The 16,083-nt window shown below is 42.5% G+C and overlaps 1 protein-coding gene and 1 non-coding gene across 2 annotated transcripts; both read left to right on the top strand.

Moving 5' to 3' along the window:
- Positions 1-649: 649 nt before the first annotated feature.
- On the top strand, positions 650-9,762 carry LOC130368175 (uncharacterized). Its single transcript, XM_056571533.1, has 4 exons — positions 650-712; positions 6,188-7,198; positions 8,315-8,563; positions 9,342-9,762. Exons 2-4 carry the CDS (start codon positions 6,208-6,210, stop codon positions 9,407-9,409), a joined length of 1,308 nt encoding a protein of 435 aa, XP_056427508.1. The 5' UTR covers positions 650-712; positions 6,188-6,207; the 3' UTR covers positions 9,410-9,762.
- A 3,302-nt stretch (positions 9,763-13,064) lies between these two features.
- Positions 13,065-13,252, top strand: LOC130267868 (U2 spliceosomal RNA). The gene has a single exon (XR_008843316.1). It is a non-coding gene; the product is annotated as a U2 spliceosomal RNA (small nuclear RNA).
- The last annotated feature ends 2,831 nt before the right edge of the window (positions 13,253-16,083 follow it).

Genomic DNA, 16,083 nt, shown 5'->3' with positions numbered 1-16,083 from the left:
GACCAGTGTAGACACTTCTCATGTTGTAATTTTCATTTTACCTTGTATGTTGAAAACCTTAATAAAACTTTACTTTGAAAAAAAAAAAAGAATGTTTTATTCAATGTTATGTATGATGTTCATACAAGGTTGCCTTACAATGTTTTATTGTTTGATATTTAATAAAGGGGCTGCTGTGGCCTTGTTACCACCAACACTGTGTCTGTCATGTTTAAGGTAAGGGATTCCTCGTTACAAAGGGGGCTTTTGGGGGTTGGTGGATGGTAGGTTTTAGCAGCTATAATATCCCCTAGTCAAGGGTCCAGGCTGTAAAATAGAAGAACACCGGAGCAGCCAGATACACTGACTCTAAGGCTGAGCCTCATACTTCTACCGAAGCTGCAGAGTTATAGGGGAACTGTAAAAATGAAAGTACTACAACCCCCAGTGTGGCCAGTCTGTGCCCCCCTAAGTGTCAGGGTTGGAGGAGGCACAGGTTGAACAGACACACTACAATGGGAGTTGTAGTACTGTAGTTGTTAAAGAAAAAAAAAATGTTTTCATCAGGTTGCCCATAGCAACCAATCAGATTACTTCTTTCATTCTTGAGAAGACCTCTGAAAAATAAAAGAAGAGATCTGATTGGTTGCTAAGAGCAACTGGACAACATTTCCTCTCCACAGGTACATTTCCCCGATTGTCTTCATATTTAGGATGAGAATCTACTGACAAAGTGAGTAGCCAACCATTTCTGGGCATAAAACTCTGTAAGAGACAGCAGTCTGGGGGCGTCTGTGTGGACATGAAGGAAGGGGGGGTCCAGGGAAATTGAGATTTGACGTCTGCAGCGAGCACTTCTCACTGAGCGACGGGTCTCATCCCAGGTATTGCAGGGGGACCCCCCACGATCAGCTACTTATCCCATAACCCATGGATAGGGGATAAGTTAATTTTTGCCATAGTTCTCCTTTAATTGGCCAGAACACACCCAAAATCAGTCCCAGCCAAACATTGCTTTGTGTCCTGTCATTTCTCCCAGCTGTTCTTTTTCTACCTGCTTGTAAGGCATGCCTACACTCTCTAATTCCTTAAAGTGGTACTCCGCCCCTAGATATCTTATCCCCTACCTTAAAGATAGGACAAAAGATGACTGATCACTGGGACCCCCGCAATCTTCATGCAGCACCCGGCGTTCCAAATAATATATTTAGAACTCTGGGTTCTCGTGGTGCGGGTCGTGACCTCCCGCCACGCCCTTTCCATTTATGTCTATGGGAGGTGGTGTGATGTCACAAGAAGGTGTGGCATGATGTCACGAATCCCACCACAGGAACCAGTGATCTAAACATACTATTTAGAATTTTGGTTGCTGCATGGAGATTGCTGGGGTCCCAGCTTCAGGATCCCCTTGATCAGACATCTTATCCCCTATCCTTTACATAGGGGATAAGATATCTAGAGGCGGAGTACCCCTTTAAGGGACAGTTCATGTACCCAAAAGTTGATCCTTTGCAACCGTATGACCCCTAGCAAGTTCCCTGCATGAGTCCCATTCATGAGAAAAAGGCTTGTGCATGGAACTTGCTGGGTGTTCTACGTTTGCCTCATAAACTGCACCAGCCAGCACCAGTTGCCTCTCTCCGCACCGCATTATGCAGATCGTGCAGGAGAGCAACTTTGGTCATCCATGTTTTGCTAACTCTATTTTCACACACAGAAATAAATAAATGAGTCGAACAAGTCAAAGAACAGTTTAAAAAAAGGGGAACTTTATTTATTATTTATTAAAATGTTTGTGTAGGGGATTTTTTTTAACCTCCCATCACTCACAAAGAGCGTACAGTAACTAATACTCAGGACAGGAAAAACCTCCAGAGGGGAGGAAACCTGTAGGGAATCCATGGCTACTGTATGGCCCTTCCTCTGGGCATACTAAAGGAGGTTACCTCTATAATTTGGGCAAATGTTTCTGTGTATGTGCATGATTCCTAGGCCTGTGCCTTCATCCAACGTCTTGCTGTAGGTCCCGAAATGCTACTCCATGTCCTGGAAATAGTGCATCTAAGATAGGGGACAAAAAAAGATAGATTATTTACATGTTTATCATAGAAATACACATGGAACTGCAATAAAGACCTTTTGGACAAAACAATGTAACACTTACCAGTCACAGTCATGTGCATGACTTTGCATTCCCGTGTCCCTACACAGTGTCCAGCACCGGCCCCTCACTGATGAACAGGACCAGTGTTATTTCTGGGGCTATGCCTTCATCCAACGTCTTGCTGTAGGTCCGGAAATGCTACTCCATGTCCTGGAGATAGTGCATCTAAGATAAGAAAAAAAAGATAAATCATTTACATGTTTATCATAGAAATACACATGGAACTGCACTAAAGATCTTTTGGACACAACAATGTCTTAGAGATTTATCAAAACCAGGGATGAGGGAAACTGGACCAGTTGCCCATAGCAACCAATCAGGTAGTTTCTTTCTTTTTTAAAAAGGCCTCTGAAAAGTGAAAGAAGCGATCTGATTGGTTGCTATGGGCAACTGGTCCACTTGACCTCTGCACAGGTTTTTATACATCTGTCCCAATGTGTATTATAATTATTATTGTCATCATCATCATCATCATCATCATCATCATCATCATTATTATTATTATTATAGGAAGTGTTTTTTCTTTGGTGTTTTTTTTCCCTCTGGCTTTTCTCATTACAAGTCATGTGATTCTTTCTTCATTTGACTGAAGGATTTCTATAAAAAAAAATTGTGAGAAAATACCCCCCCCCCCAAAAAAAAAAAAAACATGCTCTCGGCATCCCACAGATTTGATGGCCTAAAAACACCATAAAAGGATGAAGAAACCCCCATTAGTGTCTGGTGTTTCATATTACCCTATTGATTCCAACCTAACATGTGCCCGCAGCGAGCATGGTGTTTTTTATGACAAACACGCCAAGTGTAATCCCAGCTGAAATGAATGTTTTCACAATAGGTGTGAACAGGCTGCAGGATGTGCTAGATATATTTGCATAGTTGCGGCATACAGCACGTGCAGCATTTATGTGGCGGCTTTCCGCTGGCATATATGGCTTTCTGTGCTGGTGAATGCAGCGGGCACTTACTGGCGATTTTTTCCTAGCTGCACAGTTTTGCACCACAACCACTCCGGCTGGGACCAGGCTGACCGATCTAATGACCAAGATGCCGCAGTGAACGGCTTTCTTTCTGTGAAAGTTCTGGTGAACTACAATGCTCAGAAGAGGAGGAGCGCCATTGAGCTTTTGGAAAGTGAATTAGTTTGGAATGGTCAGGGCCATGTGCGTTTACAAACCCCCCGTGGTGCCAGAACATTGAACCCCCCCCACATGTGACCCCATTTTGGAAACTACACCCCTCACAGAATTTAATAAGGGGTGCAGTGAGTATTTACACCCCACAGATCTTTGGAACAGTGGGCTGTTCAAATGAAAAATTTAATTTTTCATTTTTACGGACCACTGTTCCAAAAATCTGTCAGACACCTGTGGGGCGTAAATTCTCAATGTCCCCATTATTACATTATGTGAGGGGTGTAGTTTCCAAAATGGGGTCACATGTGTCGTGGGTCCATTGTTCTGGCACTATGGGGGCTTTGTAAACACATATGGCCTTCAATTCCGAACAAATTTTCTCTACAAAATCCCAATGGCGCTCCTTCTCTTCTGAGCATTGTAGTTAGCCCGCAGAGCACTTTAAATTCACATATGGTGTATGTTCTTTCTCAGAAGAGATGGGGTTACAAATTTGGGGGGGGGGCTTTTTTTCCTATTTTCCCTTGTGAAAATGAAAAATTTAGGGTAACACCAGCATTTTAGTGAAAAAATATATATTTTTTCATTTTCCCATCCAACTTTAATGAAAATTCGTCAAACACCTGTTGGGTGTTCAGGCTCATTATACCCCTTGTCAAGTTCGGTGAGGGGTGTAGTTTCCAAAATAGGGTCACATGTGGGTATTTCTTTTTTTGCGTTTGTCAGAACCGCTGTACAATCAGCCACCCCTGTGCAAATCACCAATTTAGGCCTCAAATGTACATGGTGCGCTCTCATTCCTGAGCCTTGTTGTGAGCCCGCAGAGCATTTTACGCTCACATCTGGGGTATTTCCGTACTCAGGAGAAATTGCGTTACAACTTTTGGGGGTCTTATTTTCCTTTTACCGCTTGTGGAAATAAAAAGTATGGGGCAACACCAGCATGTTAGTGTAAATTATTTTTTTTTTTTTTACACTAACAGGCTGGTGTAGCCCCCAACTTTTCCCTTTCACAAGCGGTAAAAGGAAAAAAAGACCCCCAAAATTTGTAGTGCAATTTCTCCCGAGTACGGAGATACCCCATATGTGGCCCTAAACTGTTTCCTTGAAATACGACAGGGCTCCGAAGTGAGAGAGCGCCATGCGCATTTGAGGACTAAATTAGGGATTGCACAGGGGTGGACATAGGGGTATTCTACGCCAGTGATTCCCAAACAGGGTGCCTCCAGCTGTTGCTAAACTCCCAGCATGCCTGGACAGTCAGTGGCTGTCCAGAAATGCTGGGAGTTGTTGTTTTGCAACAGCTGGAGGCTCCGTTTTGGAAACCCTGCCGTACAAGACGTTTTACATTTTTTATTGGGGGGAGGGGGGGGCAGTGTAAGGGGTGTATATGTAGTGTTTTACCCTTTATTATGTATTAGTGTAGTGTGTTGTAGTGTTTTTAGGGTACATTCACACTGGCGTGCTACGGTGAATTTCCCGCTAGGAGTTTGCGCTGCAGGGAAAAATTTGCCGCAGCCCAAACTTGAACCAGGAAATTTACTGTAAACCTTTCCGTGTGAATGTACCCTGTACATTCACATGGGGGGCAAACCTCCAGCTGTTTCAAAACTACAACTCCCAGCATGTACTGACAGACCGTGCATGCTGGGAGTTGTACTTTTGCAACAGCTGGAGGCACACTGGTTGGAAAACCTTCAGTTAGGTTCTGTTACCTAACTCAGTATTTTCCAACCAGTGTGCCTCCAGCTGTTGCAAAACTACAACTCCCAGAATGTACTAATCACCAAAGGGCATGCTGGGAGATGTAGTTATGCAACAGCTTGAGATACCCAACTACAATTCCCAGCATGCCGAGACAGCTGTTTGCTTTCTGGGCATGCTGGGAATTGCAGTTTTGCAACATCTGGAGAGCTACAGTTTTTAAATCACTGCACAGTGATCTCCAAATTGTGGACCTCTAGATGTTGCAAAACTACAACTCCCAGCATGCCCAGACAACAAACAACTATGTGGGCATACTAGGAGTTGTAGTTTTGCAAGATCTGGAGGGATATAGTTTAGAGACCACTGTATAGAGGCACACTGGTTGGAAAACCTTCAGTTAGGTTCTGTTACCTAACTCAGTATTTTCCAACCAGTGTGCCTCCAGCTGTCTGGGCATGCTGGGAGTTGTAGTTTTGCAACATCTGGAGGGCTACAGTTAGAGACCACAGTCTCAGACTGTAGCCCTCCAGATCAACTTACCGGCTTCCATACCATCCCGGGAGCCGTCCTCTTCAGAAGCAAGTGACGGGTAAGTGGACGTCGGGTGACGAAACGCACGTTGGGACGGTGGTTACAGGCTTCCATTATGGGTAAGTGAGGTTTTTTTCACTAATCATTATTGTTATACTTTGGGCCCATTCTCTATACCAATCATGTGATATAGCAGTTAGCTTCTCATTACTACTGGGGCCCTTTCTGGACCCCTGTTACTTCTTTTTGAATAGGAGCCATATTACATAATTTGCTGACCTCACTATATATACATCCATTGTGATTTTTACTTCTACTGTACCTGATCCACCTACGTGTTTTCTGGTTGTATCTGAGACATCTCATTTTGTATTGCTTTATACATACACACCTGGTATTTTATCCTTATTGAAATTAGTCACATATGTGTGACGCTTTTTAACATTTTGGATATAATAATAAAATGTTGCATATTTATCAGTAGCAATTGCTCTTTGTTTGAGTTTTTTCTCTTTCTTTGTATAAAATAGTTTATGGAGCTATACTGATTTACGACTTATAGACCCCTTGCACCTAGTACATATCATGAAAAACAGAGTACAATATATACCTATTTGGTGCAGTTTATCCTTTTTGTGTTTAATTACCTTTTATTCTGTGGTTTCCACAGCTGAAAAAGTTGGGTCAGAGATGGATTTTAAAGCACGTGAGTTGGTGTGGCTCACTCAGATTAATGAGGTGTTCAGTGACAACCCTGTGATTTTAAACGCAAATGGTCAGAATGTACAAAAACAAATTATAAAGTTGAAAAACCTGCTGTATAAGAGAACGAAATTATGGTGGAACAAAAATTTTCTAGAGAACTATCTTTCTAAAGGTATTATCCCTCAAGGACTGAGAGTCCAGGTGTTCCCCTCCTACCCAGTGGATGACCCGATCTTTAAGAACAAATGGGAGGAACATGCCAACAAATGCTCTAGAGGGTTCATGAAACTCCTGGTACTCGCTAACTCATCCTCATTGAATGACTTGGAGAAAGAAATAGAAGTACTCCAAAACGACATTAAAAAGAACCTATCTTCGGCTGAATTAGAGAAAGTTAACATCGAATTAGAACAACAATATCTCAAATGGGAAACTGAAATTAGTGCCATGAAAAAGAAAAAATATCAAAGAGATAACATGGATGTACAACAAAATAGAGTATATAGATGGCGACAAGTTAGAGATAGAACACAAATACCACTGAGGTCAAGATCATCATCTGTTGTCTCTCTGTCGTCAACTGACGAGTCACAGAGTTCTGTGGATATAAGACCTAGAGTCAAAACCAACTACAGACAACATAACCCCCAACATCGGGCTGCTGAACTACGCAGGGAAAAAAGGAAAATGTCCCCACCAACCACAAGGGGCAAAAAAACAAAAAATAATGAGCTAATTAACCTTTCTACCCATATTCTCTCCGAGGAGCAACAGTACATACTAAGTAAAGGTCTTAATTTCTCACCAACTAATAGTTTTGATTATTTTACAGCTTTAAAGGACCTAAATTTATTTTCACGCAAATTACTATTGAGGAGACTGCATGCAAAGAGGGATCAATTACTTTCTACCCCAGAGGAAAGAGAAGCGATCCAAATTTTGGAGGAGCTTCTGGCAGAGCAGGGGGGAGAACAAGGTAAGCCATCATACGTAGTGCCTACGAAATCTACCACGTTTCCTCCCTTGTCATTATGTCCAGCCATCGAGGTCTTCACTAAAGCGGCAAGTGAGGACCTCAAACAGATATCATCCATAGTTGTCCAGGACAATCTAACCAAAAAACAGAGAGGAGCTTTAAATGAACTTATGGAATTGAAAGATGTAGTATTTAAACCAGCAGATAAGGGGGGAAACGTGGTAGTGTGGCCCATCAGTAAATATGAACGTGAGGTATTCAGACAATTAAAGGATAAGGACACATATGCTAAATTAACCTCTAACCCCATTACCCAGTTCTCTATAAGGCTTGGCCAGATACTTGATTCGGCTTTCGAATCCGGCATCATTGACAAAAAAACACATAGTGGTTTGATGTTACCATATCCTCAAACCCCTACCTTTTATATCATTCCTAAAATACACAAGGATCCCCTCAATCCTCCGGGGCGCCCGATCGTGTCAGGCATTGATGGTATATGCGATCCTATATGTAAATTTATTGACTACTATTTACAACCGCTAGTAGAATGTTTACCCTCTTTCATCAAAGACACGACGGGAGCCCTGGCACGGATTGATGGAATCTCCTTGGAACCAGATATGTGTCTGGTAACTGCAGATGTAGAGAGTCTTTATACATGCATAGACCATGTGGACGGCTTGAGGGCTATCAAATTTTATCTAGACTCTGGTCCGTGGGATGCCGACACCTGCCAATTAATCCTCGAATTATTGGAGTTTGTTTTAACTCATAATTTCTTTACGTTTAAAAACCAATTTTACCTTCAGAAACGCGGCACTGCCATGGGGGCCGCCTGCGCCCCTTCGTACGCAAACCTCTTCCTAGGGTACTGGGAGAGGGGTTTGTTTCAGTGCGGAGGGGTGGAGGCGGGCTCCCATGTGCAGTGCTGGATTAGATATATCGATGATATTCTCTTCGTTTGGCAGGGGTCGGCTTCCCAATTGAAGGACTTCATGACAATACTCAACACTAACAATATCAATGTGAAACTTACCTATAAGACAAGTAGAGAATGCATAGAATTTTTGGATATACTTATAAAATGTAACACCCATGGTTCTCTGTCAACAGACGTATACCGTAAGCCCACTGCCACCAACCTTCTTTTGCATGCAGCCTCCTCACACACTCCATCAACTATCAAAGCCATACCAACAGGACAATTCCTGAGAATACGTAGAATTTGCTCCTCGGATGATGATTTCAAGAAACAAAGTGCAATACTTACGGAACGTTTCCTCCAGCGTGGTTACAGCAGACGATCTCTCAAAAAGGCCTATCAGAAAGCTCAACATGTACATAGAGAGGACCTCCTACAAGGTAGGAAAAAGGTCACAAATAAACAAAGTGACAATGTGAGATTTATCTCTACATATAATTGTAGGTGGGAACAAATGAGATCTTGTATTCAAAAAAATTGGGCTATCTTACAGACAGATTCTTTAGTGGCAGCGACTTTACCCCCCCGGGTCCAAATGACAGCTAGACGTAGTCACAACTTACGCGACATGTTGGTTAGAAGTCACTATATAGCTAATACCCCCAATCTTTTTGGGTCAAAAGGACCCAGAGTTGGATGTTATCCCTGTGGCTCCTGCCGAGCCTGTACAAACATACAGCGAGCCACAGATTTCCTGTCTGCAGATGGTTCTCGTCGCTATCAAATTCGCCAGTATATCTCGTGCACCAGTACCTTTGTGATCTATTATGCCACATGTGGCTGTTCAAAAATTTATATTAGACTTACGTCCAGAGAATTACGTATAAGAACAAGGGAACATGTACGAGATATACTGGCAACAAAAGAAGAGGATGATGTTACGCATCTGAAAACGCTCCCTAGGCACTTTAAGGTATCCCATAATTCAGATCCAATGACCTTGAAAATTAAAGGGATAGAAAGATTGAATATGAACATCAGAGGGGGCAACTATAAAAAACTCCTGGCTCAAAAAGAAGCCAGATGGATAGTTAAATTGGGCACAATGGTGCCCAATGGTTTAAACGAACAACTTAGTTTTGCACCATTTTTGTAGGATCCTCTTGTCTCTGTACCAATATTTGCCTTGATTTTAATGCTATCTTTTCTTTTTCTAAGATTTTAACAGTTGGGAATTTTTTCCAGTAACATCAGTCAGCTCCCTTTATACCTCGCACAACAGCTGATGCACCTACTTCATGAAGCACTATACGTTGGTGAAAGATGAAGCCAGTAAATAGTATTATTATATAATGCTATTCTAGTTGTTATTATGATTTTGCTAACATTGTTTATTATTTTTTGATATCTATCTTTTGACTTATCTATATACTAATTGAGGAATATACCTATATAGCTACTAGGAGATACTTTGTATTTATGCAATATAATTAGCGCCTTTGATATACAGTGTACATGCTGTTACTATATAGGTTATTGAATAATTCCCTGCTACACCATACATGGCTACTTTCATTGTCACTTTATTTACAGGAATAATTTGTTTGAGAGGTACACTCCTCACTTTTTGTTATTATTTCACACTTTTTAGTTGTTACCATCCCTAAGATGGTCCTAATATTATTTTTATTTATTCACAATTATTTTTATATTAAATTGAGGGTCACATTATTATTATTATTATCACTATTTACACACCATCACCAGTGTCACTTTAACTTCACAAAATGTATATATTTATTTGTATACACATATATTCCATATATATATTCACTATATCGATTTTTTATTATTTACTTATTTTAGTATTTTTTATCTATTCTCATACACTTTACCAATAATTTTTAATTCTTAATCTTTCATATATCACACTTACTGTTATGCTCATGGTAATGAGTACACTCCATTTACACTTGATGCTTTTTATTATTATTATGCTAATTCCCCAAGTGTATACACTTTTAAATAGCAACCACGTGTGGCTATATGCAGGGGCCTATAACCAATAAGTGCATATAGATTGAGCACCTTTATTCATCATTTAAATTAACGCTGTAATTATTTTCCCATCTATACCCTATGAGTTGCTGTTTTGTCATTATTCGTCTATACAAGTACATTCGTCTATATGTATATCATGACGCATGTTATTGGTTGCTATGTGAGGCTATATTGATGTCAGGATATTGATGTCATAAGGCTCGTTTGGTTATATTGCTAAGTATAGGTGCAGACAGGGTTATTTACATATTGTCTATTGACTTTGTGCAATTTCTAATGCAAGGCGCCGATTTCTGATTGTGCGCATGCGCAGGGCCCTTTTCCTGGCACGGACTCCCCGGGCGTCAATAGGCCGTGCGCGCAGGTCCGGAAGTGATGCTTTCGTGACCTGCGGGTATTGGCTGTGACGCGGCGGTGAGCGCCGATTCCATCTGGGTCGGGACCCTGCGCATGCGCCGCACGGCACAAATCGGCGCACAATATCCATAACAAACACAGTATAAAAGGGAGCCACATACATAGTCGGGTAGCGTCCCTTGAGAAAGTCGGGTGACGAAACGCACGTTGGGACGGTGGTTACAGGCTTCCATTATGGGTAAGTGAGGTTTTTTTCACTAATCATTATTGTTATACTTTGGGCCCATTCTCTATACCAATCATGTGATATAGCAGTTAGCTTCTCATTACTACTGGGGCCCTTTCTGGATCCCTGGTTACTTCTTTTTGAATAGGAGCCATATTACATCATTTGCTGACCTCACTATATATACATCCATTGTGATTTTTACTTCTACTGTACCTGATCCACCTACGTGTTTTCTGGTTGTATCTGAGACATCTCATTTTGTATTGCTTTATACATACACACCTGGTATTTTATCCTTATTGAAATTAGTCACATATGTGTGACGCTTTTTAACATTTTGGATATAATAATAAAATGTTGCATATTTATCAGTAGCAATTGCTCTTTGTTTGAGTTTTTTCTCTTTCTTTGTATAAAATAGTTTATGGAGCTATACTGATTTACGACTTATAGACCCCTTGCACCTAGTACATATCATGAAAAACAGAGTACAATATATACCTATTTGGTGCAGTTTATCCTTTTTGTGTTTAATTGTATTCTACAGAGGAAGTTATTTTCTTTTTGGATTTCTTTCCAGTCTGACCACAGTGCTCTCTGCTGACACCTCTGTCCATGTCAGGAACTGTCCGGAGTAGGAGAAGTTTACTATGGAGATTTGCTCCTACTCACAGAGAGCACTGTAGTCAGACCGAAAAGAACTATACAACTTCCTCTATAGCATACGGCAGCTGATAAGTACTGTAAGGATTAAGATTTTTAAGAAGTAATTTACAAATCTGTTTAACTTTCTTGCACCAGTTGATTTAAAAAAATAAAATAAAAAAATGTTTTCCCCCGGAGTACCCCTTTTACGTAACACCTGTAAATTCTGCACTATGAATATCAGCAGCCACTGAAAAGAGAGGTCATCCAACAACTGGAGTCCCAAAAAAATCTGCCACTAAATCCCTCAAGCAACCGTTCAGCCCCAGTCCAGAACCATCTGACCGGACCACAGGGACCAGTGTGGAGGAGAACAGGGTCCAGGCTGTAAAATAGAAGAACACGGGAGCAGCCAGATACACTGACTCTAAGGCTGAGCCTCATACTTCTACCAAAGCTGCAGAGTTATAGGGGAACTGTAAAAATGAAAGAACTACAACCCCCAGTGTGGTCCGTCTGTGCCCCCCTAAGGGGCAGGGTTGGAGGAGGCACAGGTTGAACAGACACACTACAATGGGAGTTGTAGTACTGTAGTTGTTATAGAAAAAATATATGTTTTCATCAGGTTGCCCATAGCAACCAATCAGATTGCTTCTTTCATTCTTGAGAAGACCTCTGAAAAATAAAAGAAGTGATCTGATTGGTTGCGAAGAGCAACTGGACAACATTTCCTCTCCACAGGTACATTTCCCCGATTGTCTTCATATTTAGGATGAGAATCTACTGACAAAGTGAGTAGCCAACCATTTCTGGGCATAAAACTCAGTAAGAGACAGCAGTCTGGGGGCGTCTGTGGTGGACATGAAGGAAGGGGGGGTCCAGGGAAATTGAGATTTGACGTCTGCAGCGCGCGCTTCTCACTGAGCGACGGGTCTCATCCCAGGTATTGCAGGGGGACCCCCCACGATCAGCTACTTATCCCATAACCCATGGATAGGGGATAAGTTAATTTTTGCCATAGTTCTCCTTTAATTGGCCAGAACACACCCAAAATCAGTCCCAGCCAAACATTGCTTCGTGTCCTGTCATTTCTCCCAGCTGTTCTTTTTCTACCTGCTTGTAAGGCATGCCTACACTCTCTAATTCCTTAAAGTGGTACTCCGCCCCTAGATATCTTATTCCCTACCTTAAAGATAGGACAAAAGATGACTGATCACTGGGATCCCCGCGATCTTCATGCAGCACCCGGCGTTCTGAATAATATATTTAGAACTCTGGGTTCTCGTGGTGCGGGTCGTGACCTCACGCCACGCCCTTTCCATTTATGTCTATGGGAGGTGGTGTGATGTCACAAGAAGGTGTGGCATGATGTCACGAATCCCACCACAGGAACCAGTGATCTAAACATACTATTTAGAATTTTGGTTGCTGCATGGAGATTGCTGGGGTCCCAGCAGCAGGATCCCCTTGATCAGACATCTTATCCCCTATCCTTTACATAGGGGATAAGATATCTAGAGGCGGAGTACCCTTTAAGGGACAGTTCATGTACCCAAAAGTTGATCCTTTGCAACCGTATGACCCCTAGCAAGTTCCCTGCATGAGTCCCATACATCAGAAAAAGGCTTGTGCATGGAACTTGCTGGGTGTTCGCTTCTCGGCCTTTTGGCTAAGATCAAGTGTAGTATCTGTTCTTATCAGTTTTTCATGTCGGTGTACGGTGACGCCGGTATGGGGCTGGTGGGGATGGGTGCTGCATGAAGGATGCAGGTGTACCAGGGCTTTCCGGGGCTGGTTCTGAGGAATCAGCTCGACGGCTGCCCCGATGTGACCTGTTCCCTCCGGGTCTCGCCATGAGGCTGAGAGGGTCTAGAGCCGAGGTACTTTTGTGCCTCGGGGAGTGGTGACCCCGAGGTGCCGAAGCTCACTGGGAGGATAGGCTCACTGAGTTGAAGCACGGGCACCATAATCTCTTCACCTTGTGGTAGACATGTGCAGTTCGGTTCGGCACGAATGTCTAATTTACCGAATTTTACCGTTTTCGTGCATTCGGACCGATCCGAATGCACGAAAACATATTTTGAACATTCCCGAATTGCCACGACAATACGAATAGCAAAGTAACGAATACATTCGTTATTTCCAGAACATTCGGTAAATCTTTTTATTCTTTTTTTGGACTTTAGCGATCCTAAAAAATTATGGAGATACCTTTTTTTATTAAAATTTCGTAGGGTATCATAAAAAAATCATAATAAAAAAGATACAGTAGTGATGAAAAAAATTGTATCTAACGAAATGTATCATTTTTATTATGAAATGTTTATTCATTTTTAAACAGGGATCAATTTATGTGAGCGGGTAAAGCACTAAAAATGTAGCCGACAATAGTAAAAATGTAGTGTGTGCGTGTATTTCACTTTAAAAAAAAATATTTTTTAGGTAGTACTACTACTCCCAGCATGGAACACACTGTTCCATGATGGGAGTAGTAGTTACCTGTACTAATTGACAGATCGCAGGGGTCCCTTGCGATCCTCTTGTATAATGTATAGATGCGGCGGCTGCTCTTCTATGGTCCCCTGCACTCACGTATATATACACATATTCATATTTCCCGCAGAGCTGTGATTGGCCAGATCATTCCAGCCAATCACAGCTCTCTGTGAGAAATAGGAATATGTGTATATATACGGCCATGCAGGGGACCATAGGAGAACGGCCGCCGCATCCATACATTATACTGGAGGATCGCAGCGGCTGTCAGGAGTGATACCCGCAGTGATCTTTCCTTTACTACAAGTACGACCACTCCCAACATGGAGTACACTCTGCTCCATGCTGGGAGCTGTAGTACCTGCATTAATAGACAGATCGCAGTGGGTGTCAGAAGTTACACTTGCTGCGATATGTCTATTAATGCAGGTACTACAGCTCCCAGCATGGAGCAGAGTGTTCTCCATGTTGGGAGTATTAGTACCTGCAGTAAGGGACAGATCCCAGGGATGTCACTCCTCCTGACACCCGCTGCGATCCTCCTGATGTGAATGTCGGGATCAGCTGTTCTCAGGGCTACAGAGCCGGGAGAACATCTGACGCTGAGCCGTAGGTATACATCGTATATCTACTGCCCAGCAAGAACTTACAGTGAGCCTGCAATGTGTATACAGTATACACATTGCTGGCTCACTTAACCCCTTGCTGAGCTGTGCACTATGCGCAAGCCCAGCAAGGGAAGAGTTAACTTACACTGCTGGACAGTGTAGGTTAACCCTTTGGGCGGTATACACTATATACAGCTATCTATAGATAGCTGTATACAGTGTATACAGAAGACGAAGTCCAGCTTACTTCCCTCGAGTCCCGGGCATACTGGGAGTTGTAGTTTTGCACCAATTGGTGGCTCCCTGTTTGGGTAGACATTGCATCATGGGTGCTCTCCCCAGCAGACAGCGCCAGAAATGTCATAACCATTTTTTTTGTGTTTTTTTTTTCGTTTCAGATCCGTGTATGCAGAGGATTACTGCGGATTCGATGGATTACGGCGGATTATTTTTTTTTCCTTTAATAAAATGGTTAACGAGGGCTGTGGGGGAGTGCTTTTTTAAATAAAATAATTTTTCCAATGTGTTGTGTTTTTTTTTTTTATTGAATTTTCAGGGTTAGTAGTGGAAGCTGTCTTATTGACGGAATCCATTAGTAGGCCAGGGCTTAGTGCTCGCCACAAAAACAGCTAGCGCTAACCCCCAATTATTACCCCGGTACCCACCGCCACAGGGGTGCCGGGAAGAGCCGGTACCAACAGGCCCGGAGCGTCAAAAATGGCGCTCCTGGGCCTAGGCGGTAACAGGCTGGCGTTATTTAGGCTGGGGAGGGCCAGTAACAATGGTCCTCGCCCACACTGGTAACGTCAGGCTGTTGCTGTTTGGTTGGTATTGTGCTGAGAATGAAAATACGGGGAACCCTATGCGTTTTTATTTTTTATTTTTTTTTATTTAAATTAAAAAAAAAACGCATAGGGTTCCCCGTATTTTCATTCTCAGCACAATACCAACCAAACAGCAACAGCCTGACGTTACCAGGTTGGGCGAGGACCATTGTTACTGGCCCTCCCCAGCCTAAATAACGCCAGCCTGTTACCGCCTAGGTCCAGGAGCACCATTTTTGATGCTCCGGGCCTGTTGGTACCGGCTCTTCCCGGCACCCCTGTGGCGGTGGGTACCGGGGTAATAATTGGGGGTTAGCACTAAGCCCTGGCCTAGTAATGGATTCAGTCAATAAGACAGCTTCCACTACTAACCCTGAAAATTCAATAAAAATAAAAAAAAACACAACACATTGGAAAAATTATTTTATTTAAAAAAAACACTCCCCCACAGCCCTCGTTAACCATTTTATTAAAGGAAAAAAAAAATAATCCACCGTAATCCATCGAATCCGCAGTAATCCTCTGCATACACGGATCTGAAACGAGAAGAAAAAAAACACAAAAAATTGGTTATGACATTTTTGGCGCTGTCCGCTGGGGAGAGCACCCATGATGCAATGTCTACCCAAACAGGGAGCCACCAATTGGTGCACAACTACAACTCCCAGCATGCCCAGACAGCCTTTGGCTGTCTGGGCATGCTGGTAGTTGTAGTTTAGCAACAGCTGGAGTCTCCCTGT

This window comes from Hyla sarda, chromosome 4 (assembly GCF_029499605.1).
Source record: "Hyla sarda isolate aHylSar1 chromosome 4, aHylSar1.hap1, whole genome shotgun sequence".
NCBI classification, from domain to species: Eukaryota; Metazoa; Chordata; class Amphibia; order Anura; family Hylidae; genus Hyla; species Hyla sarda.
This window is presented reverse-complemented; position numbering and strand designations above follow the sequence as displayed.

Excerpts from the sequence above, each read along its gene's own strand:
- LOC130368175 (XM_056571533.1), top strand. The coding sequence starts at position 6,208 with ATGGATTTTAAAGCACGTGAGTTGGTGTGGCTCACTCAGATTAATGAG. Across the intron at positions 7,199-8,314 it reads AGAGCAGGGGGGAGAACAAG|ACGTATACCGTAAGCCCACT; the intron begins GTAAGCCATCAT and ends CTCTGTCAACAG. Across the intron at positions 8,564-9,341 it reads TAGAGAGGACCTCCTACAAG|ATTTTAACAGTTGGGAATTT; the intron begins GTAGGAAAAAGG and ends TCTTTTTCTAAG.